Source organism: Odocoileus virginianus, chromosome 26 (assembly GCF_023699985.2).
Source record: "Odocoileus virginianus isolate 20LAN1187 ecotype Illinois chromosome 26, Ovbor_1.2, whole genome shotgun sequence".
Taxonomy (NCBI): domain Eukaryota; kingdom Metazoa; phylum Chordata; class Mammalia; order Artiodactyla; family Cervidae; genus Odocoileus; species Odocoileus virginianus.
Genome location: NC_069699.1, coordinates 33,711,515 through 33,734,409, shown reverse-complemented (window position 1 = coordinate 33,734,409; position 22,895 = coordinate 33,711,515). Strand labels below are relative to the sequence as shown.

The window sequence follows — 22,895 nt, the reverse complement described above, 5'->3', positions numbered from 1 at the left end:
CTCATGGAACTATAGAGCCTTCACATTTATAAAGTTGAATCAAGAATCAGATGCTGATTTTGTCTGAAAATTTCATCCCTCAGCTCTTGATCAAAATCATCTAAACAAACTGAACATGAATTTTTTTAAAAAAATGCTTTCAAACTTGAGTTATGTTTTTGAATTAAAGTTCTTCTTTTATTGGAAAAATTTCATTGACACATTCAAGATGTTCAAAAGATGTAAAAGTAAAACATTTCACTTTAAACCTCAAAACACTAATTCTGAGGAAGAGACAAAGAAGATTAGCATGGCTATACTAATTTCCTATCCCAATATTCTATATGCCTTATTATTGTTAGACATTTTGACATAATGAGAAATTACAATAATTACTTCCCCTACCTTGAAGATGAGATGACTAAAATACAGCCACCAGCAGAAAACAGAAGAATCAGATATAAAATCTTCTAAATATTGATGCAAATGGATAATCATTACTCTTGCTTTATATTACTGCCTTAGGGATATTTCTGTTTACCATGGGATCATTAGTAAACCAATAATCTTTAGTCATGCAGACTATCTTTCTCCATCAACCTCTGGGTCTGATTATCTTCAGGTATGCTTCAAAATTGCACAAATTGGATTTTACCCATGTAGCATCTTATCTTGCCTGCTTTTATAATTCATTTCTATAAATCAAATCAGAGCATTATAAAGTTGGCCACAAACCATTACATGACTGTGTTTACTTGCATTTTCCACAAAGGTAACTAGACTTTTCTAAGCAATCATTTTGAACAGGTGCAGTCTTTTTTGGGGAAGCATTCCGATAATCCTATTACCTTATGTTTGAAAAAACCCCAAGGGTTCAAACCTAATCATCCCAGCTTTGTGAGCAATTTTAGACTTTCCATCAAGTTCACAGGATACAAGAGTAAAACTCACTCTGTGCTTACCAATAAAAAGTGAAAGATTCTTTTAATCATCCTTCTTTTAAATGAATTGACTTTTCTAATGACTATCAATTAAGTGCATCTCGACAGGATGCAAATAGATAAGTAGACGCCAAGGGACATGAAGAAAAATAACAGCATGAATGTGTGCAAGAGGACAAGCTAATTAATGTGGTATCTTAAATAATGTTAGCTACAGGTTTTTACATGAATTGAACAGCTCGAAAATACAAGGGCTGGAAGTCAGAGACGACAGTAGTCAGTTAGACAAACCGTTACTGATGAGCAGTACAAAATACTGCCTAGAAATCTGATCCCTTAAAGAAGCCAGAAGAGGAACTAGCTTTGGCTGGGCACAGACGCTTTGACTGTTAAAATAAAAATAAAAACATGATATGATAAAAGCACTCTGAGGCTATTCTGCTGGGATACGATGCAGGCCACATTTTATTTCTGTGTGAAGGGGAATATGACTGTGAGGTGTGGGGGACAGCAGCCCAGAGCATTTAAGAAAAATTCATGTTTCTAGAGGAATTTCCTATCATTCATGTTGAAATGGAGGATTCTCAACTCCTTCTCATGTTAACACAGCTGGACAAAGCTTCTTTGGGGTGTTAGGAATCAAGATACAGGCTCTGAAAGAATCAATTCTACAGGCTGCCAACCTTGAACCTGGTTTCCTATTGATTCTCCAGAGTATGTACATATATCTCTACTGCACAGGAGAACCACAAACTCAGCAAAAGCTCACTGCATCAAATTAATGGAGAAAAAGAGCATACTACATACAGAATATGTGAAAAGACATTTGGGCCTTACTACTTTTAAGTAAGGACCTTCAACTAAGTTGAGGAAATGTATAAGTGAGGAGTAACAAGATATACTTTAAGGGCCAGATATGAGTGATCTGTTCACCCACCAATTGTTAATGTGTAAATAGAAGTATCTCAAGTTCCCTCTTGAATTCAATATGGAAACCTACTGAATTTAGCAAATGTGTAGAATTAATGGACTCTAACTGTAATCAGTTTCTTGGGTACTTCCCCCACTTTCCCACTGGATATACACATACTGCACTCATTCAAACAAAATATTACTCTTGAGAGATTATTAGAGTTAAGACTACTGAACTAAGTATGTGGCATTCATTACTGCAATAAATCCTCATAAGAGCTATATGAAGTCAGGTCAGCAAGGTCACACAAATTGCCCAAGGTCACAGAGCTAGGAAATGACAGAAAACTTCCCCATCCTCTACTGTATACAATCTAACAGGCAGAGAAGTATTCTTTAATACTTCATATTGACAGCTCTTTCTTTAAGAACCTCAAAGGTAAATTTGAACTCAATTCCTGCCAGGTAACCATAGTCAACCTTACTGGAATCTGAATTAGTGGTTTTCTAAATGGGGAATAACATTAAAAAGGCCATCAGCAAAGCATTGAGGGACTACTCTGTCCTACACAGTTGATATCTATCACCACTTAGAATTAATCCCCAAAACTGTCCTAGCATATATATTATCCAAAGCACCAAGGGATGAAGCCACTTGCCCAAGGTCCCAGAGCTAGCGAGCATTCTGACAGAAGGCTGTTTCCTTCCCTGTCTCCACACTCCCCTCTAAAGAACCAAAACTGAGCAGGGGAAGGAGCCGACACGCTGCCGTCAGCCACATGGCCAGCGGTAAGGAAGAAGTCGTTAGAGGAGAAGCGTTGCTCACCTGACTCCAGGCGCCAGCCTTCCACTTGGGGCATCTTCCTCCTCGGCACTTTCTGTGCCCATTTGGCTTAGCAAGGTGTTTACAGTAATCACTTTCTAAATGGCTTCCATCTTTTGCCATGCAGTAAACATTTCGTTGTTTATGCCCTCGACCACAAGAGACAGAACACTGAAATATAAAGCAATGGCAAAGTTGTTTTTTTTTTTAATCACAAGAAATTTGATAAAAACCTAGGTCGTGAGATGTTAAGATCATGCCTAACAAGAGTCACCATTCCCTCCCCCTCTGCAGTGCCATTTTGGATAATATCTCAAGGCTCAACATGGAAGGAACGTGGCAGTGGAGAAAAAAATGTGGACAGCGGGAATCCTGTCTAGTATTTTGGGTCACTCAAGAGTGAGGGTAAATCCTGGTAATATAGGCCAAAAATAAGCTCATGAACCTGAAATTATCATGAAATTATGATTTAAAGAAGTCCTACTATGAATTAGTAAGGATTTATTTTGGACATCTCACTTCATGCAGTCTCTGATCAAGATATTTCCTTAACAAAATACCTCGTGATCCACTCTTTTGGATAAAGGTGCATTTCCAAAATACAGCTGTGTTCAATTTCCTAATGAATTGATTTAAGGAAACTCTTCTACCATTTTTCAGAGGATAAGCTCTCATTTTCCCAGTCCATTGGAAAGGAGGTGAAAAAGGCATGTTAGAAACTGAAAGGTAAGTTAGCAGGTGGGTCTGTGCCAAGTTTGGGAGGGAGGCATTACCTTTCAACTTTGATCTGCAGGTTCACTGAACTGTTTTAATGTGACCTTGTCTGACCACATCTAAGAAACTTGACTTTGATTTCAGAGTAGGTTTCTCAGAAAGGTTTAGGAATCAAAGTGCTCATGGAGTCGGGACAAAAATGTGACATGACAGCTTCTTGTAGAACAGGCAAGAGGCTGGCCCCAATGAGTACACTGAGATATTCAACATCCATTGCCTCATTAGCGATTACAGAAGTCATTACCACTTGGATCATAAGCTTGCTGGCTCCAGTTTTCAAGACACATTATTTCCCAATACAATGTCCTTACATTTCAGAGGGAAATGAGTTTAAGAATGAAGAGCAAAATGTGAAAATGCAACAAAAATAGATTTCAAGTGTCATTTCTTTCTATTCAATGTTTCTAGTTTCTCCTGCTAACTTTGTGATTTCATTAACTTAAATGGCCACAGTGCCCTTTCATGTCTAATAGATAAATAGCACCATGTAAAATATGTAGCCTAATATAAATTGAACCACCATTACCAAGCAAGCTTTAAGTGATCCCATTCATATATGTGCCAGATAATGTTTTTTTCTAGTAAATATAGACTATTATAAAAATTCCAAAGTAGCTGCTGGAGAAATATAAAATATGTATATTAATATATTTGGGTCTAACTTTTTACTTTAGGAGATGGAAAGGTTTTTTTTTTCTTTTGAGCTCTTATTTTGTGAGTATTATGATTTTGAGTAGTCTTTCTGTAAGGAGTATACAGTGAGGAAGGAAGGAGTCCAATTTAAATATCTACATCAAAACAAAAACATCCATCTTTCAACCTTTAGTGCTTTAATGTATATGAAGACCCTGGGCTACAATTCTAGAAGACTTTTATAATGAATCTCCAAAAAGTTTCCCTATAAACCAATGGTCTAATGACTTACGGCACAGATAATCCCTATTATTAAAATTTAAAAATGTTACTTCCACCAAAGTTACAGGCACGGTTTAAGAGTTTGAGGTGCGTTCATTTGTTTAGTCAGCAGACATTTATTAAGCACCTACTGAGTTTTAAGGATTATGCAAAGTGTTGAGAATACAGTGATAAATAAAAGTGATATAATCCCTGCCCTTGTGGAGTTTAGAGACCAGTGAGGGAGACCAGCATTAATCAAGTGACAACAAAAACAAATACATACTTGCTAACTGACATGAGTATTCTGAAGAAAAGGGGCTGAAGTGACTGCAAGAGGAGTCGCTGAGGCATTCCTGAGGGCCAGATCATGTCGAACTAATAGGTCATAATAATATATTTTATTCTCCACAAGACGGAAAATCACTGAGGGGTTTTAAGTTAGGGTAAGACACAGTCTAATTTTCGCTTCAAAATTCTATTTTTACTACCGAGTAGACAATGGGTAGAAATTCAGCATTAGTGAAAACAAGAAAACTTCTTAGGAAGCTAATGCCGTTGTCCAAGCAAGAGGTGATGGTGGCATTGATGAGGGTGCAAAGTTGGGGGGTGAAGGAAGCTGGTGAATTTAAAACCGTTTTTGAACTACAAATGACAGTTCCCCGATGGATCAACTGTGGGGTGGATGGGTGAGGGCAGGGTCAGGAAGGCCTCCAGGTTTCCTGCTTTGGGCAATTGGATTAGAGTGATGATATGGACAGAGATGGGAAAAACAGCACGGGGGGTCAAGAATATACTATTTTCTAGGAGATGAGCTGAGTTTAGAGGCTATGGGTTCATGGGTGGTAACGTGTTTGATCAGGGTGAAGAAACAGACATGACTGTCTTACTGATCAAATGAAGAAGCATCAGTGGAAAGCAAGTTTGACCCTGAAGGGTCATCAATCAGTATACAAACAGCTCAGACCAGATGTCCCTTAATACGGAGGGGAGGAAGTGAGTTGCTGGAAATGGAGATTTAGTAATCTATTGGTCTAAGTTCCATGAGGTCAGGGGTTACAGAAGCTTTGTTTATCACTATGGGCTTATACTTCCAACACTTTGCAGAATTCTTAGAACGTAGCAGGTGCTCAATAAGTGTTGAATGAACAAATAAAACAAATCCATTTAGTGGTCCCTGGAAGAGGTAACTTAACATTAGGGAGCAATCTACAGAGGCAGAATTAGCAAAAACACAGCTTTCTCCCATTCATTAGGTGCAAGGCACTACTCAAAGACTTTATATACATTATCTCATTTAATCCTTCCAATAAACCACAGAGATAGTTACTATTATTGAAGACAAATGGTGTTTTCAAAATGGCATAACCAAAATGCTTTATGTGTATACATCTCTTCCTATATGACTCCAATATAAGTGGCTAGATGTCTTTTGGGAACATAACAGCACAATGAAAATCAACAGCATCACTGATAATAATTCATCTGAGAGATGCCACTGGTGCAACCAACATCTACTGCCCAAGAAATAAAGATGGAGGAAGTTGATTTGAAATATAACACCTTAAAAATCTTTTAAATACCTGGATTACCTGCATCCCACCCATTTCTAAGAGTGGTTTTCTTACTTGGGGACATGAATGAAACTGATTTGGAGAAAAGGATGCAACACTTCAGTATGACTTACCATACGTATTATTTGCCTAAAATTCAGATCTAAAAGTGATAAAGAAATTCTTAAAGTATCTAATCTGATAGCAAACACCTTTCATTTCATGTTTTCTAAATTACCAGTGACAAAAAGCAGCTGCTTGTGGAAATTTTCCTAGCTAGCAGGCTTATTAATAGGTCTATTATGATTTCATAAAGAAGTTATCATCTTGATAACCAAACAAACACATGTTTTAGCTCTTCTATTATGAGGGAAATTTCTGATTATTTCCAGTCCTTTTCCAGGCACTGATTTTTGTGTCAACACGCGTTGCAGAAATAATAGTTAAACTTAGTGTTTCACCTAGTACATATTATTTTTTGGCTACATATATGAAGTGTCCTGCTCTGGGGAATATTTAATTCCTTATATTTGCAGCCAAATAGCTTTCCAGTTTGCCAGGTGGACCCTGACTTTTTTCCTCTGGAGAAACAACCCAACATATTTAAGAGAATGATTTTTCCTCCAACTTTGAGCAACACTCTCAAAGTAATCTCTGCTTGTTACATAGAAACACCAAGGTCAGTATCTCTAATGCCTTGGGCTTTTGTTTCTGCGAGGTCATTCAAAGGGAATGTTTAACGTGGAGCTTTGTTGAGAGGTTGTCTTAATTTTTTAGACGAAGGTCTAAGAGTTTGAACTCTGTGCATTTCAACACACATGGTGGAAATGGAACTGGCTCTCTCTCTCTAGAAGCTCTGCATGTGGTGTGGATTTGTATCTCACTCTTCCTGGTGTGCTGTCCCTGGGGTTTAGGGATGCCCTGCACTGGTCCCTTCACTTATATTGAGAAGCTGGGTCTCTCAATTACCCAGCAGCCAGCAAACAACCTGGTGTGTCTGCCTGGATGACAAGGGCTGAAGATCCAGACAGAATGAAATCCCTAGCATTGCTAAAGCTGGTGAGAACCTGGACATCTGAAGGGAGACGGGGAACCACACGGAACTGGTAAGGACACCATAAGGAGCCAAGAAGGAACAAGAAGGGGAGGGTGGAGGTCACAGATGCACACAATATCTGGCCAGAAGGAAGCTTCTTGATGAGGCTGGATGATGCTGGGGGCTCAGAGGAGGTAATGCACTGAGTGGGGTGTGGACCAGAACTACTCGAGGTGTAGCTGATGCTTGATACCTAAGGGTTAATGGACGGTCCAGCAGGACAGCTCCAACAGAGTGTCTGGACACAGTGGAGTATGTCTGAGTGATTCTTATCTCCAAGTGATCTGTATATATAAAATTCTGTTTATGTAAAATATATCTAGGAGGATATTGATCAAGGAGTCCATATTTCCAAACAGAGGACTGACAAGCAGGTTAGAAATAAGAACTGAAAAGCCAAGAGAAAGGTCATAAGCTAGAATCTACTAAGCTAAGCCAATACTCTAATGATCTAAGCATTTTTGACAGTCAGAGAGAAAACCATCATTCTGAGACTGGTGGGCAGAGTTCAGTTATGAGACAGGAGACTTTACTAATTATTATTAAAGGCCTTTCCCTAGTGATTCTATAAAATATGAAAAAATCATCTAAATCATTTAATTTAAAAAATGAAATATGTCCTTTCATAACAATAAGCTCTTATTTATTCTACTCTCATTCTGATTTTGTTTAAAAAACATAGTCAGATCTCATCTGGAAAATATGATATCAGAAAGCAGGCAATGCATATGCCTACAGTTCAGAACTGCCTTTGCCAATTACGGTGATAAATGAAGTGAATATTGCATGAACATCTTACTATCATGAAAAGCAAAGGATTCCAACCTGTACCCATTGTTTACCAGAAAAAAATAAAAAAGAACGTGAGAGGAGAGATACAGACTTTGGGATCAAGGTTTCAAAACCACTCAGTGTAAGACCTGGAAAGCCATGTGGGCTTTGTAACATGGGAACAAGACAGTAACTGCAATCCACGTATGTTTATTACTGCTTTCCACACTGTAGTCGCTGAGAAAATACTTACAGGAATGAATGAATACATGAAGGCTACAGCCATCACAGAAATGGACCATGACCCAAATGTTATATTTTTCTAATAGTTTCGAGAAAGAACCACCTGGAATCTTACCCACCTGATTTGGCACATCTATTTAGATTCAAAGAGTTGGAGCAGGACTATTAGAAATCACATCAGCTAACTTTTATTGACCTCTTATATGAGTGGGACCATGAGCTCAAAGATACTGGCTTCTCCAATTTAATCTTTACAGCAACCCTGTGGCTCAGGTACTATTGGGATTCCTCTTAACGAATAGGAAACTGAGGATGAAAGAGGTGACATCACTTGCTGAGGGTCACAGAGCCAGGAAACAGTAGAGTTAGCCTCTAAACATGGAAGGTGTGTTTCCAGAATGTCCATTTTCTTCCTTAAAGTCAGACTGAAGAGAAGACCTGGTTAAGACGACAGGCTGTTCGTTCACCTCTGCTTATCCATGGTGACAACAGAAAACTGGGACTTCAAAGAAATGCTTCTTAAGACTATTTTACAGATCTCTGACTCATTAGTCTCCCAGGAAGAGGATGGCTATGCAACATGTTTCTGATTTTAATACAACCTTTTTAGCACTCCGGGAAGAAAGACGCTATGAAAAGTGAGCATACCACTATGTACAATATCATGTAAAGATAAATAGCCACATTTCCCTTTGGTCAGAACCACACTCTGGTTTTCTGGTGGCCATTTTTTAAGGTTGATTCACGCCTGGCATTCGGCCTGAGGTCATATGCTGAGTTTTCCTCTCTATTCACTGCTGAATGGCCCTTTGCATGGTCAGGAATGGAAGGTTACAGGTTGTAAATTTTAAAGGACTAAGCTCTCAAATATTTGACCTAGAGGTCATCTCAGATATTACTCAGTCTATGTATTTGTTTTTACAAATTCAACACAATGGAAGAGAAGACACACCATGCTTACAGTCACACAGGAAAGAAGGAATAGACGGATGAAGGAACTCCTGGACCCAGCACAGAACACGACATGGTGCCAACTGCACTGGGGATTTGTGAATAGATTCTGGTGTTTTGCATGTTGCTTGGGACCCACAGCTAACCAGACATCCTAATTCTTTGCACTCCAACTCGGTCATGCCCACATGGCACTAGCAGCATGGGCTGGGGGCTACTCAAGGCAGGAATAGATTCTGCACCTCTGGCTTTAAAGGATTACCAACACAAATTTGAACATGCATGGGTTTCACTACCTCTTGTTCTAAGATACCAGTTAAGAACAAATTCCAAGAGGTGGCTATGCATGAATCGGGATTCCTCAGCTCACTGCTGAGGAATGGCACTTGTCTTCACCTTGCTCTAAATTTCAGCCCTTCGAGACACAGGTTTTGTAGTCAGACAGACCTAGGGTGGAGTGCAATCTGCCATTTTATCATGGTGCCATCTGGGGCAAGTTACCCAACCTGTCTCAGGTCAGATGTATTCTCTGTAAAATGGGGAAAACAAAATGAGGATAACACCACCATACATATACAACAAGACTGCCTTACAACTAGATAAGACAAAATATACAGAGCCCTTGGTGTTTTGCTGGACAGTGTAAAAATCGACACACATTCACTGTTTCCACTGATAACACTTGTATTTGGTAGACTCTTTAAAAATATCTCCTAACATGCAGTTTAAAAGGTGAATATTTTTTTAAATATATGTTCACTTATGGAGAAAAGTTAACATTCTAATACAGGCACTGCTGGGTGAACAAGTCTGAAAAAATCTTCCTCTTGTGAATGGGGGAAGTACTTTCCTTTCTAAAGGTCACAGAGAGAGCCCCAGAGCAGATATAAATGTTGATGATTCCTTCTCCTCTGCAGTGCCTTTTCACTCTCATAGACTATCACTCATTAATACAGGCTCTTCTAACCACAGAAGAAAGACAGACAAGTAAGAGAAAGAAAGGCATCACGACTGAAAGCCACATCTCTACTCCTTCATTTCCTGTTCACATTTACTATCTTAAGAACTCCTTTTGTCTTTTTTTTTTTGGTCATGTTACTTCTGTCAATGTCCTGAAACACAGAATCCACATTAGTGATAACCATATTCAGTCACTCCCCTGCTCGGTCCCCAGTGGTGGGAATGCTAAGAATCTTTTGTCAGAAACCATATCTTCTCATTGGTGAGGTGAACATGTTTAGGGAAATTTTTATAGGGCTTCTCAGAATACAAGAATGGCTCTGAACAGGGGCATCAGGGAACCAAAATGAAGGAGGAGGAAGGAGAGAAAGCTTGGCCAGGAAACAAGGGCTGTGACTTCAGGGCGTAAAGCCAGTGTTGACAGGCCTGCCTGATGGCCGTTCATGTCCAGGACCACCATGGCACTTATTACCATGAAAAGGAGCTGCGGAAGCATGAGACTGGCAGGGAGCAGCACAGAAGAAAGCAGATTCAGGAGCCACAGTCGTTGCAGCCGGATGGGGCACGGGGCCATCCTTCCTCCCCCGTAAGCCCCCAGACCCCAGCCTGTGCAATGCTACAAAGGTCTAAGACTATGGAAGAAAGGGAACTAAGATTCACACGTCAACGCTTAGAGCACACTTGAAGGTGCCTGTCAATACTATATCCAAGTAGGTGGCCCCGCAATCACCTCACAAGGGACATGCAGGGCCAAGAAAAGAAGGGGAGGCAGTGAGAGATGTTCATGACCCCCCCTTCTATCACTTCCAAAAATTATGAGGTACCACGCTCTCCAGTTGCATCCTGCAGCCTCATAATATAATAACTTCGTATTAGAGGATGGAAAAACATTTTCACATGAAATACAGCAGCATATGAAGTTAGCTATGGAACTTGTGAAACCCAAATTTGGGATCTTCTTATTCTGCAGGAGTATAAACATAACAGTTTTTCTCCCTTTCAAGACAGAAACAAAAACCAAGAAAATCTGCAAAAGCCATACATGATGATTTCCAGTGTGGCCACATCCAATAATGCCTTCAGGGATTTGAGGTATATTATGTTATCAGACTCTGTTACCCCTAGCTCCCCATTCCCAAGCACAGTGCTGAATTTTGTAATGCTTCTTTCCCTTGCAAGGTTAGATGTGATGATTTTTTTTTGTAATCTGACTTCAGCAAAATCATGACATTGTCACTTTTCAGGAAAGGGGTGAAGATGCTATCAGGACCGATACTCTAACCACAGAAGTATTTGTGAAGGCAGACTGGAAGATGGGGAGGGTAATGGGTGAGGTTTTTGTTCTAGGATCTTTTACTCTCAGTTGTTCCAAAGGTGGGTGCAGAAGAGCCTGAGTGATAGAAAAGTTATGTCTGGTGGGAATACGGACCTAAGTTTCTTGATACCCTGCAGGTGGGTTGTAACTAAAGAGCCAGGCTGAAGCATTCAAGGCTATCTGGAGATGTCATTCTGCTAGATGATAGTACCTGAGAAGACCCACTCATTAACGCTACTGTCCCAGGCAGCCAGGGACAGTCAGGGGAACTTAAGGTACCTTTGGGAATGCCTCCATATAAAAGCAAACCAGACAGGCTATATTTGGATTTTCAGGCACCCAACCAATGTTCAGCCTTGAGCTTCTTCCCCCTCCCAAAGAGCTAGTCTAAGTATTATTCAGTCATTTAAAAAACACTAGGTTATGGTTCATTTAATTGTTTCTTCTAGTCTTGCTTTCTCTGCCTGTCTGATCCTTCCTCCATCAGCTTCATGTGAAAGGAACATCTTTATCTGCCAGTATGTCAAGTTCTTACATTGAAAAATTTACAGCTGGAGGGGTAGGTAGTTCATGTACTGAATTTGCTTTGGGTGGATATTAATGCCACCCCAGAACTGAAATGTGCATACCTCTCAGTTTGTAATCAGAGAAATATATCTCAGTGAGAGGAAAAAGGTCATATTAACCATTACTGAATGAGACGCTCACCCTTCAACGTTGCAATGCTCTTCTGGGAGTTTCAGATAAAACCAGATTACTATCAATAGGCACTAGTCAAGTCCTTTGTGGCTTTCCTTATCTCTTCCTCCTGCTTACCCTTTGGTAAAGAAAAGACTCAAGAGTACCACTATGAAAGGATGAGATGAGAAGAAATAAAATCCAGCTAAAATGTAAGTGGCTCACAACACGGAAGAGTGGGTATAGAAGTGGCTAAAATTTTGTTTGATGGTTTTCTGTGAATTTAAATTATTCCTGCACTCTGAGATTTATTCAAATGGAAACCCCAGAATTGGGGCAGAAGCAGGTGTAAGAACTTGGTTTTGGAATCAATCAGATCTAGTTTGACTATTATCTCTCTCTCTCTTCATTTGTGATCTTATGTGAGATGCTTAACCAGGTATGAAATGATGGTGAGTAAGCAACTTAAACCTAACATGTCCGAAACAGTTGTCCTGATCTTCGGATTATCTTCTCCATTTCAATCAATGGGAACTATTCATCTACTTAGTCAATGCACAAACTTTGTCTGGAGTCATTCCAATTCCTTTCTTTCTCTTGTTTCCCACATCTAAACTTGGACCAAATCCTTCAGCATTACCTTTAAAATGTCAGAATCCTACCACTTTTCACGACTTCCACTGAACACTCTCATCGGAGTTACTTCAATGGCTTTTAATGTTCTCCCTGCTTCTATCTTTGTTCCTCTTGTAGCTTCCCCTAAATTCAAAAGCCAGGCTCATTCTTTTAAACAAATTCACATTTCTACTCAACTCTTTTCCCAGTAGCTTTCTACTTTCAGCAAATGTAAGCAAAAATTCCTCTAGTGGTCTTTTTCTCTCCCTCTGCCACAATGAACTTTCATGTTCCCCTCCATCAATTTCATCTCAATTTCATATCCTACCACCCTTTATTTCAGCCACATTCGCCTTGCAATTGTCAAGATATACCTGGCGTACTCCTGTCTCTAGGTCTTCACCTGAAATACCATTCTCCTGTAACATTCTTCTCCAGAGTATCCACATAGCTAACTTTTGTGTTTTCCCAGATCTCTGCTCAATTGTCACCTTTTACAGGATAACTGTCTGACCTTAAAAATTACAATTCCCATCTCCTCTTTAAAGCTATTTTCTCTCTTCTTTATTTTTATCCATGGCACCACTCACGTTCCTTCACAATATGTATTTCACTTCTTTTGTTTGTGATTTATACGTTATTCCCCCTCCCCACTAGAATGTAAACTTGATGTGCTCAAGGATTTCTGTCTGTTCTGTTCACTGTTATCTCGCTAGTGCTCAGAGCAGTGCCTAGTTTATAGAAAACACTCGAATACTTAGGGAGCATACAAATGCATGCATGAATGAATAGTATCTAATAGAGGCCAGAATCACTTATCTCACAAGATTTTTTATGGATGAAGCAAACACTCGACACAATGCTTACATTGGTAAGGCTCAAATAAATAACAATTGCTTGCTCCTATCTTCTGTGTCTATTCACTCCAAAACCGGCTAAGCACACTTGTGGTTTAATATTTAATTCATAGCTATAGGACTAAATACTGCACAGGGGACAACTAAGAGGAAGGTTATCTGAGAACGTGATGTAAGACAACAGATAGCAAGGAGTAGAATCCTGGCTCTGCACAGGCAAGACTAACACTGAAAGCTTGGCTCATAGCCACTGAGACTGCCATATACTATTAGGGTCACAGAATGCTTTTTTCCTCCCCAAAGGTGTCACCTTAGATCAACACTTTTGCCAGGTGGAAAAAAAATGTAGACACATAGACTGCAAGTGGACTAAAAAGAAATGTAATGGACGAGAATGAGTTCTATTTGGGCCAGGTATTGTCTATATCCATTCTGGCTAGAAATATCAAAAAGCAAAAATGATCAACCACCCCAAAACAACAAACAAAAAGGCAAATAAAACATACCCCCCAAACAAACAACAAACCAAAAAACCAACGAATCAAACAAAAATCCTAAAGACTTACACTGTTCCAAAATAATGTGTCTAGGTTTGAGTCTGATTTGTCTAGTTCCCTTTCATTTAGAAAACTGCTCTCAAAGTAGAGGGTATTCAGGATTACCCTGAGATTTTAACTGAAGATTTAACCTGACAGAATTAAATCATTGCCACTCTCCTGTAAACCCTCTACAGGCTAGTCATCAGAAGCCTCCCTACTAAGTGAGGTAGTTAATACCCAAATAATTGTATTAGGCCGCATCCAGAAAGATCTACTTTTCTTAGTTCAGCAGATATCTCCCTACAGATGTATTAATTCACACTGTTCTAGCATACTGTAAATGCCCAGGGGAAATACAACTTTTTTCAGAACTCTGGTCTGAAAGTGTTGGGTGACAAAACTCAATTTCTGAGTTCTTTTGAAACCATTCAAAAGGAACCGAGGTGTTAAAAGGACCTATTCAAAAATTCATACCCCAAAGACTCAGCCTCAATGGCTTTTAACAAGTAGAAGAAAGCTAAACTGATTTCTACTAGGGTAAGAGTCTATTTTTGTAGGTGTCACAAATCAAAATGAGTATTTATAGAAGTTCGGAAAGCCCTTCCAGAGAAAGAGAGGGAAAGCATTAAACCTGGGAATCAGTTGGGTCTGGATCCAAGAATTACTGATTGTATGATGCTGGTACATTTTAGCCTGCTTGGAGCTGAGTTTTCATACCTGCCTAATGGATACAATATGGACCATTCTGCAAGGATTATATGAGGATTAGCAATAATGTTTACAAAGCACCAGGCCCAAAGCTTCACTCAAAGAAGCTGCTCAGTAAACATGGGCCTCTTGTTATTCTTCCTCCACTGCTGGTAAAATCCATCTGGCCTACGACAGATGGGCACTTTACATGCCACATCGAAGTACGTAAGACCACTGGTCATCAGTTGGTGATTAGGAGGTGGAGAAACCCATTTATTCAGAGAACTGAGGTTTCCCAGAATAACTGGTAAGATCATAATTGGGTAAAAGTCAAAACTTCATTTCTAATTTCAAAGAGCTTTAGACATAGTTAGCCCATTGGTAATTTAAAGCTCCAATTATTTCTGGAAAGTGGCACCCATTTGTCTTATGGAGAACCAAGGTCTCATCTACATTGAGCTCCATCGTGTGCCTTTCTTTTTATAAAAATTTCTGCTCTTTCATCCAATAAAGGTTAAACATTGTGAGAAGAATCCAATATTTCATTAAAGTTTGGGTCCTACCATAAAACTTCTGAGGCTGATGACAGTGTCTTGGATTCATTGTGTTTGCCTTTCCTCTACTGATAGATTTCTTCTCTGGTCTCAAAGACTTGGAGTCACTACTAGTAGTTTATTGCCATCATTAGTGACCTTTTTGAAGAAGAAGAATTGAGATTGATTTTCTTTCTAGGGCCAGGAGATGGATCATCTAAAATGTTCTCTGTCCCACAGATCTTGGAGTTCCGTTTACCATTTTGATCATAAATATGTGTGTCTGTGTGGCATGGGGGTGTGAATTTGGTAAATACATAGAACTACCATCTATTAAAGCAGAAAAGATTTGAAAAGTGGAAAAAGAGAGGTATGAAGGGGTAAAACTTTAGAAACTTTTTTCCCTGTAAGTTCATGTACTGAAAAGCCAGGTTAACACTATACATCTGAAAAAGCTGATCATGGTTTCTTCTGATAGGTTAACAAAACAACTGGTGAGAAAATAACTCTGAAAATCTAGTGATCTCTACAACACAATAATTTACTATGCTTACTTAATGCCCATGAAAATATGGAAAGTTGTGCTGTAAGAATCTCCCTGAACCACGAGAGAAAGATAAAATTGCTCCCAGGGGACATATGCCAATGTCTGAAGACATTGTTAACACAACTAAGAGCATATGATACTGGCATCTACTGGGTAGAAGCTAAGAATGCGTTCAAACATCCTATGATGTCCAAAACAACAAAGAAGTATCTGGTCCCAAACGTCAATAGTGCCAAGGCTGGGAAACCCTGCTTCAGACCTATACATAAGTCATGGAACAGTTTCTGTACCACTGTCTCAGTTTCTAGTCAGAAACTGGTCTCCTATTTCCAAGATAAAATGCTCACTAGGATTAACTATGCATTTATAAAAGTACTTCCTGTCCAAAACTCCTAAATGTTCAGTTCTGAAACCAATTCTTAAATAGAGGTGAACCATTACACCTATGCAGATTCTACCATGAATGAGGGAAGCACTGTTTGTTTGAAACATAAAATGCAAAGGAATCTGTATCTATATATCTCTGGATCTACCTCTATCTATCTATCTATCCATCCATCTATCTATCCATCTATCTCTATACTGTGAGTGCTATCAGTTTATATAGCCCACATATGAACATGTTGGAGTGTTGGAGTAACCTTGTTTTCTTAGAAATTCTCACCCTCATTGATGACTTTCTATCCAAGGTTGGTAGCCTCCACCAAAGTTGCATGCAGAATGTCTATGGAATACACTGGGCACATCTGTACACATTAACAACTTCCCCTCCCGGCTCCAAAAAAGACTGAGTGACACTGCTTGTTGGTTTGCAAATTCAGTCTCTTGAGACAACTTTGAAACCCCTCTATTTTTAGTTTATTTTTGAAAATCTTTGACCTTGCTAGGTTCCTAGGATCCCACATACCACTTGATGGAAAATTCGACTCTCCAGAGAAGTTATGTTCTGATAGCTAACCAGCGTCATTTCCATGGAGTTTGCAACTGTGACTTCAGCCATGACGTCTGATCATGAGTCCTCCCTATGCTCTGGGAGCCATGCTGTTGGATGCTTGACAACATCCCTGGCTGCTCTTAACTAGATGCCAATAATACTCCCCAAACCCATCTGCAACAACCAGTTATGTCTCCAGATACTGGCCAATGTCCACTAGTAGATAAAACTCAACCCTGATTGAGAACCACAGAATTATCTCAAGGACTTTTTTCAGAAAGTCCTTCAGTAAGCTCTCAAAACCGAACTGAGTTTAACTGACTTGGTGGGGGGTAGGGAACACAGAGGGCTGGTTTTTTGTGTTTTTCTTTTTTGGTAGATGAGAGTGGCAAAGGGCCCACTGAACATCAGTTTTAACAAGGTCAAGATCCTAGGCTAAAAGGGTTAGGAATCCCTGGTCTTAGAAATGTGACACGTACAACGTAAAATCCATTTCCATGCATAGCAATGAAGATTACAGCTGCAGTGAAACAAGCAGGCTCTGCGGGCTGGCATCCTCCCCTGTCCTCACAGCCATGACCTGCCACTGCTAAGCGGTCCCGGACATTTCAGATCTGACTAAGAGACAACCAAGAAGGAAGTCACGATTTCACTAAGAACGGGCAAACTCCAATGGAGGAAAAGGTGAGTTGGTTGGGTGAAGGCTTTTTATGAAGCAGAAGGAAAACAACACAGATTTTTCAAAAGTTTCTTTAGCTTTCAAAGGAATCTGGGTTTTGGCTATGAAGCAATAGATAAAAATGGGGAGTCTGTATTTATTCAAGTATTTACTGGAATTTACTAGCAAGCCTGGCGGTGAAAGTCTGGATTTCCCTGGGAAAAGAGGAGCAACAAACCACACCATTCCCAGAGGCCTTTTCATTTTAGCTGCCTGGGTGGGAGGGGTGGACAGAGAAAGGGAAGAGATGGCAGAGGAAGAAGCTCATGGGGAAAAAACCAATGAAAAACTAGGAAAGATGCTCTTTATACTGAGCTCAGACTGGAGCACCCACTTTTATTACGATGTTACAGTGCAAATCTGAGATTAAAAACAGCTTCCTAAAATGTGTCAGAATTTTTACAGCCCCGAAATAAATCCAGACTTACACTCTCTGCTTCCTTGTGAAGTATAATACACACTCTGAATATATTTATGTTTAAGAACTTTTAAAAAATTACTCAGAAAATTTTCAAACTTAAAAATTGTAAGAATATCACAAAGAACTCCCTCTCCCCCTTATCTAAATTCCCTAACTACCAGCATTTCACCACCCTTGCTCCCTCCATCCTCTTTGCTAAATATATATATGTATATGACATTATATTTTGTCTTTTCCTGAAAAATCCACATAGTGTCTCATCTCAAAGTCTAATTTTCCCAAATCAAGGACACTCTCTACATAAATACAACTCTCCAAGTCAGGAAAGCACTACTGATATATAACCACCATCTAAACCTATATGTTTCTTTTTATGATTCCTTCCTACATGTTAGATTTTTATTTCCATAGTTTTGGCCAGTGCAATAATCATTTCAGCTCCCAAGTAACTAGGACTTTCTCATTCATTCATTCATTCCAGTATTACTGATAGTCTGCTTACTTTGCATAAGGCACCAAGCCTGAACAGTGGGCCTCTATAGCCCAAAGGAAATCAAGGTTTGGGGCAATTTGATAAATGATTTGGTTAAAGATAATTTCACTTGAAATGTGGTGGCTATGTCTATATATCTTCCTTTTTCTAGCTAATTTTTTATATCATCTTTTCCCTCACTTCATCTTACACAGCTCCCAAACCATAACCATGTCTTCACATGCACTTTCCACTTGGATGGAGGGATGCATCAGTGATTGGGGGAAGGAGGGATGAAGAACAAAGTGAATGTAAGGACGGAACTCACAGGGGTTGTCTGTCCTACCAGTTTTAAAGAGTAAGACTTAGCATCGACAGAAGAGTTCAACTCCTGTAGCTTAGTTTTAGCTCGAGAGTTTGGAAGATAACTCAATACATTTAATATGCATTTATTTCAAGCAGAGGGTTACTAGTGTGAGATCACTTTTTACCATATGATACCCCATATATGTGGAATCTGAAAAAAAAATGATACAAATGAACTTAGTTTACAGAAACAGAGTCACAGACTTCCAGAATGAAGGAGCTTATGGTTGCCAGGGATGGGAAGGCTGGGAGGGAAGGATAGTTAGGGAGTTTGGGATGGATGTGTACACACTGCTATATTTAAAATGGATAACCAACAAGGACCTACTGTATAGTTTATAGAACTCTGCTCAGTGTTATGTTGTAGCCTGGATGAGAGGGGAGTTTGGCAGGAAAATGGATACGTGTATATTTTTGGCTGAGTCCCTTAGCTGTTCACTTGAAATTATCACAACATTGTCTGTTTACTGGCTATACTCCAATAAAGAATAAAAAGTGGAAAAAAGAAAACTAAAAAATTTTTTTAATTACACTATTTTTCATAATTCTCTTGTAGTACAATAACATATCACTTTCTACAATAAACCTAATCACCGCTAACTGGATTGCCTGAGATCTATCATCCCAATCATCTATATATCTACTGAACAAAAAATTGATTATTTACCTCAAGTTATTCTATTTCTCTTTGCTTGCTAAAATGTCAGAAACATCCCTTGATGTGTCCTTAATAAATACTGGATGCTTCCCCCGCCCCCCAAATCTTCTAGCGGGCCCCAATCTTGCTCTTCACCTGACTTGCATTTAAGAGAAATAATTTTCTCATTTTCATCCCTTTAGAGCTTTGAACAAAATCTGTAAATGGCTCAATAATTTCAGAAAGTTTCAAGTAGTTACCACATGGAAAAACAGAAAATCTTAAATTGTAGATAAGCTCTTTCCACAGCTTTTCACCACTTAACCAACTAAAGAGTAAGATGAGGGGATTACATCTTGGTTACTAGTAGGTTCAAATCCTCATTCAGCCACAGTGTGACCTAGTACCAACTAGGTAACTTCTCTGATGGTACTAAGCTCATCAAGTAGAAGAGATTAAATCTGATAATAGGAATGAATTGCTTTGCATAACTCCTAGCAGAATATGTAAGTGGTAAGTGATCGTGATAATAAAAATCAAAACCATCACAATAATTACCAGAGGAAATGCATCGTACAAAACTAAATGAGGGGAAAACAGCTCTTTTGTGGATAACTGAAACAATCCATTCCACTACTTTCTGAAATACATCAGAAAAAGGTGGCTGAGGAGAGTTACTTTGACTCACTTCCCAAATTAGTACAGAGACAACCTAAGTGTGAAGATAATAAATTAAAAAGAGCTTCTAAAAATACAGACCACTTGAACATTTATTGTTTATCATTTACTTCAGATGCTGCCCTAAAGGGGCAAAAAACAAAAAACAAAACAAAACCCACAATTCTATCTGATCACTAGAAAAGAGAACCAATGTTGCTACATACATTTTAATTTCTGGAGGCATCAGTATGCGGTATAAACATGAAAAAAACTATAATGTTTTCCTAACACTGGGGAAGTGAAGGTAAATGATGGCAATTACAGTGATGGAGGAGACATTTGGTTTGGCTCTTATTCTTCTGAAGTGTCTTTGAAAAAACTCTATCAACCTAATCTGCTCAACCTCTACCTATAGGGATCAGTGAATATGAAAGCTGCCTTCCTGAAACTTCTCAAAGACAGCATGATCTCGGAATTCAAGCTTCTACAAGGTGGCTACCTGGTGGTGTCCATTTTTGCCTCCTCCTAAAAACACCAATCAAACCTTGCCCTTTTGACCCACAGAACACATAAACATTCTTTCTCCTTAACTGAACTTACTGCCATGATGAACTTGAACTCTGAGATGCACAAGAGGAGAGTTTGTTTTAACAGCTGCTTTTACATGGAGGCCCTGGAGTTACTATTCTGAAGATAGCTGATTCTAAAAGCCTCTTTTTTCACTGTCCTATTTTTTCAATGCTCAGCTGTCAGGCAACAACCACTGAAGTGTTCTCAACCAAAGGTGCAAAACAGAAGGACAAGAGGATGGTACTTACTAGATGCAAAGACATCCTACACAGGGATCCATTACATGCTGACATAGGGTTTTTCTCCCCAATTTATTTGTATAAGTTTACTTACCCCTTGACAAGCTGAATATTAACTGCTAACTGCCCGAGGTTACCCTGTCTAATACAGTAGACACCAGTCACAGGCGCCGCTTATATTTAGAGTAATTAAGTTACATACAATTTAAAATGCGTTATCTCTATTGTACTTGGCCACATAATAAGTGCTTAATATTAGCCACATGTGGCTAGTAGCTGCAATATTGGAAAGCAATATGGAAGAGAAAATATTTGGAAAGAGAACATATCCATCATCATAGATAGTTATTGGACTGTTTTGGCCAGTCATAACTTCATTCTAATAAGAGCAAGGTCACTAAGAATGGTGACTTTGTAGGTTCAGCCTATATTGATTGTTTTCCATACTACTTCCTGCTCCTTTCTTGGCTGCCAATGCTCTATTTTATAAATTTCTGGAAAGGGGTCTTGTAATGATTAAAACGATCCATGAAAACAATCCCACTTTAGAGGAAACAACAGCAGCAAGGAGCAAAGATGGCGGTGTGGCAACCCACACATTTCAGATCTTTTATTGGTACCTAACAAAGGGGGAATGTACCCTCAGCCACAACTTCCTATGCTGGTGTGGAGGCTTGTGGGCCCCTGCAGGGAGACGCAGAAAGCCAGGCCCTCTACTTAGCCTGACTCTTAGACCCCTGAACTCATGTCTGGGCTCTAATAAAAAGGTGAACAGAAACATACTTCCTGATAGAAGGTTTTTAAATGTTTCAGGCCATCAGCAAGTGAGCATTGATCACTGAAAATTTACTGGGCGATTGCACATTTAAAAGGAAAGACAAGATCAATAATTTATATTTATTGAACAAAGATCATTAGCAACCATGAAGATACAGACACACACACACACACACACACACACACACATATATCCTAATAGCAGTTTTTATTTTTATGGTTGTAGTGAGGCTGTCAGGAAAAAGTTGTCAGTTCTTTACGTGTTCAACTTTAATACCGAATTTTCTGTTTTCCCAGTAGAATCAATAGCTCTGATTGTGCACTGCTATATTCTCAGCATCCCAGAAGAGACTAGCCCCACAGTAGGCAATTAAAAAGTATTAGTTGAAACACGAATGACTTCTTTTTTGAAGGAGTGACCTGGAGTCTTTTACTCCCTTCTCATAAAATAAATCTTCCTCAACCGCGTTTAATAATCAGGATTCCCTCTCAGCCAATTAGACTTGGACTCAGCCTCCACCTCCCACTCCACATTCCAAAGCTTCCATTTGTGTCCATTCCAGGAGGGCACCTCCCTGACCTGAGTCAGGGGGAGGAGCTACACTCCTCAGGGTCTAAGGTCTGTCTACCCTTGTCCCCATTCCCAACTTTGGACTTTTTAAAACTGTAAAAACAGAAATCTGTCAAGCAGTCATGAAATATCAGCTGTCAGAAAGCAGGAACAGGCATACAGTCACTGTAAATACTAAAAAAAAAAAAAAGTCCAATTAAGTTTTATCTCCAATGAAACAGATGCAAGGACAGTGTGTTCTGCAGTTTTTAAGTACACGTGAGATGAATGGTTTATAGAATCTTAATCTACTCTGAGTTCAAATAAATTTTATAATTTCATATGTTGTAATGTTTTCATTAAAAAACTATCTTACTTCTATACTCCATATTGATAGAACCAAATAATGTGTTTCTTATTTCTTTTTAAAAAGATATTAGGAGAATGTTTAAGATATGTCTGCATTAGTAAAAACATTATTTTTATAAAAAATGCATTCACATTTACTGTGATATTCCTTGTAGACAAAATCTTTGTAGCATCCTCTGAATCTGGCTATTAATATAAGATATTTCAAAAATAAAAGTGAGAGATGTTTCACCATTCCCTAAACATAGTCAGTTATTGGAAGTGTTCAGAACTGCTGGTTATGGGAATTTACCAATAAGAGTTATAAATTCAGATCTTCTATTGATGGAGTCAAATGGACAACATCAATATTAGCTAAAAAATGTTGAGTTTAGATGGAGGGTGAGTTTCAGCAATATCCTTTTATTGAGTATAAGCAGGAGTTTAAAAGAATTCACTCTGAACATGACCTGTTTCTTTCTACCAAAATAAATAGGATTAATATAGTCAAGTATACTGACAATGGGAGACA

General features: G+C 39.0%; 1 protein-coding gene across 1 annotated transcript in view; it reads right to left on the bottom strand.

Annotated features, from left to right (window-relative positions):
* ADAMTS9 (ADAM metallopeptidase with thrombospondin type 1 motif 9) overlaps window positions 1–22,895 on the bottom strand; it is a 163,727-nt gene that overhangs the window by 40,854 nt on the left and 99,978 nt on the right. Inside the window, exon 29 of the mRNA XM_020882915.2 lies at window positions 2,659–2,826. Within this exon, the coding sequence (XP_020738574.2) occupies window positions 2,659–2,826 (168 nt within the window). The remainder of the gene's footprint in view (window positions 1–2,658; window positions 2,827–22,895) is intronic.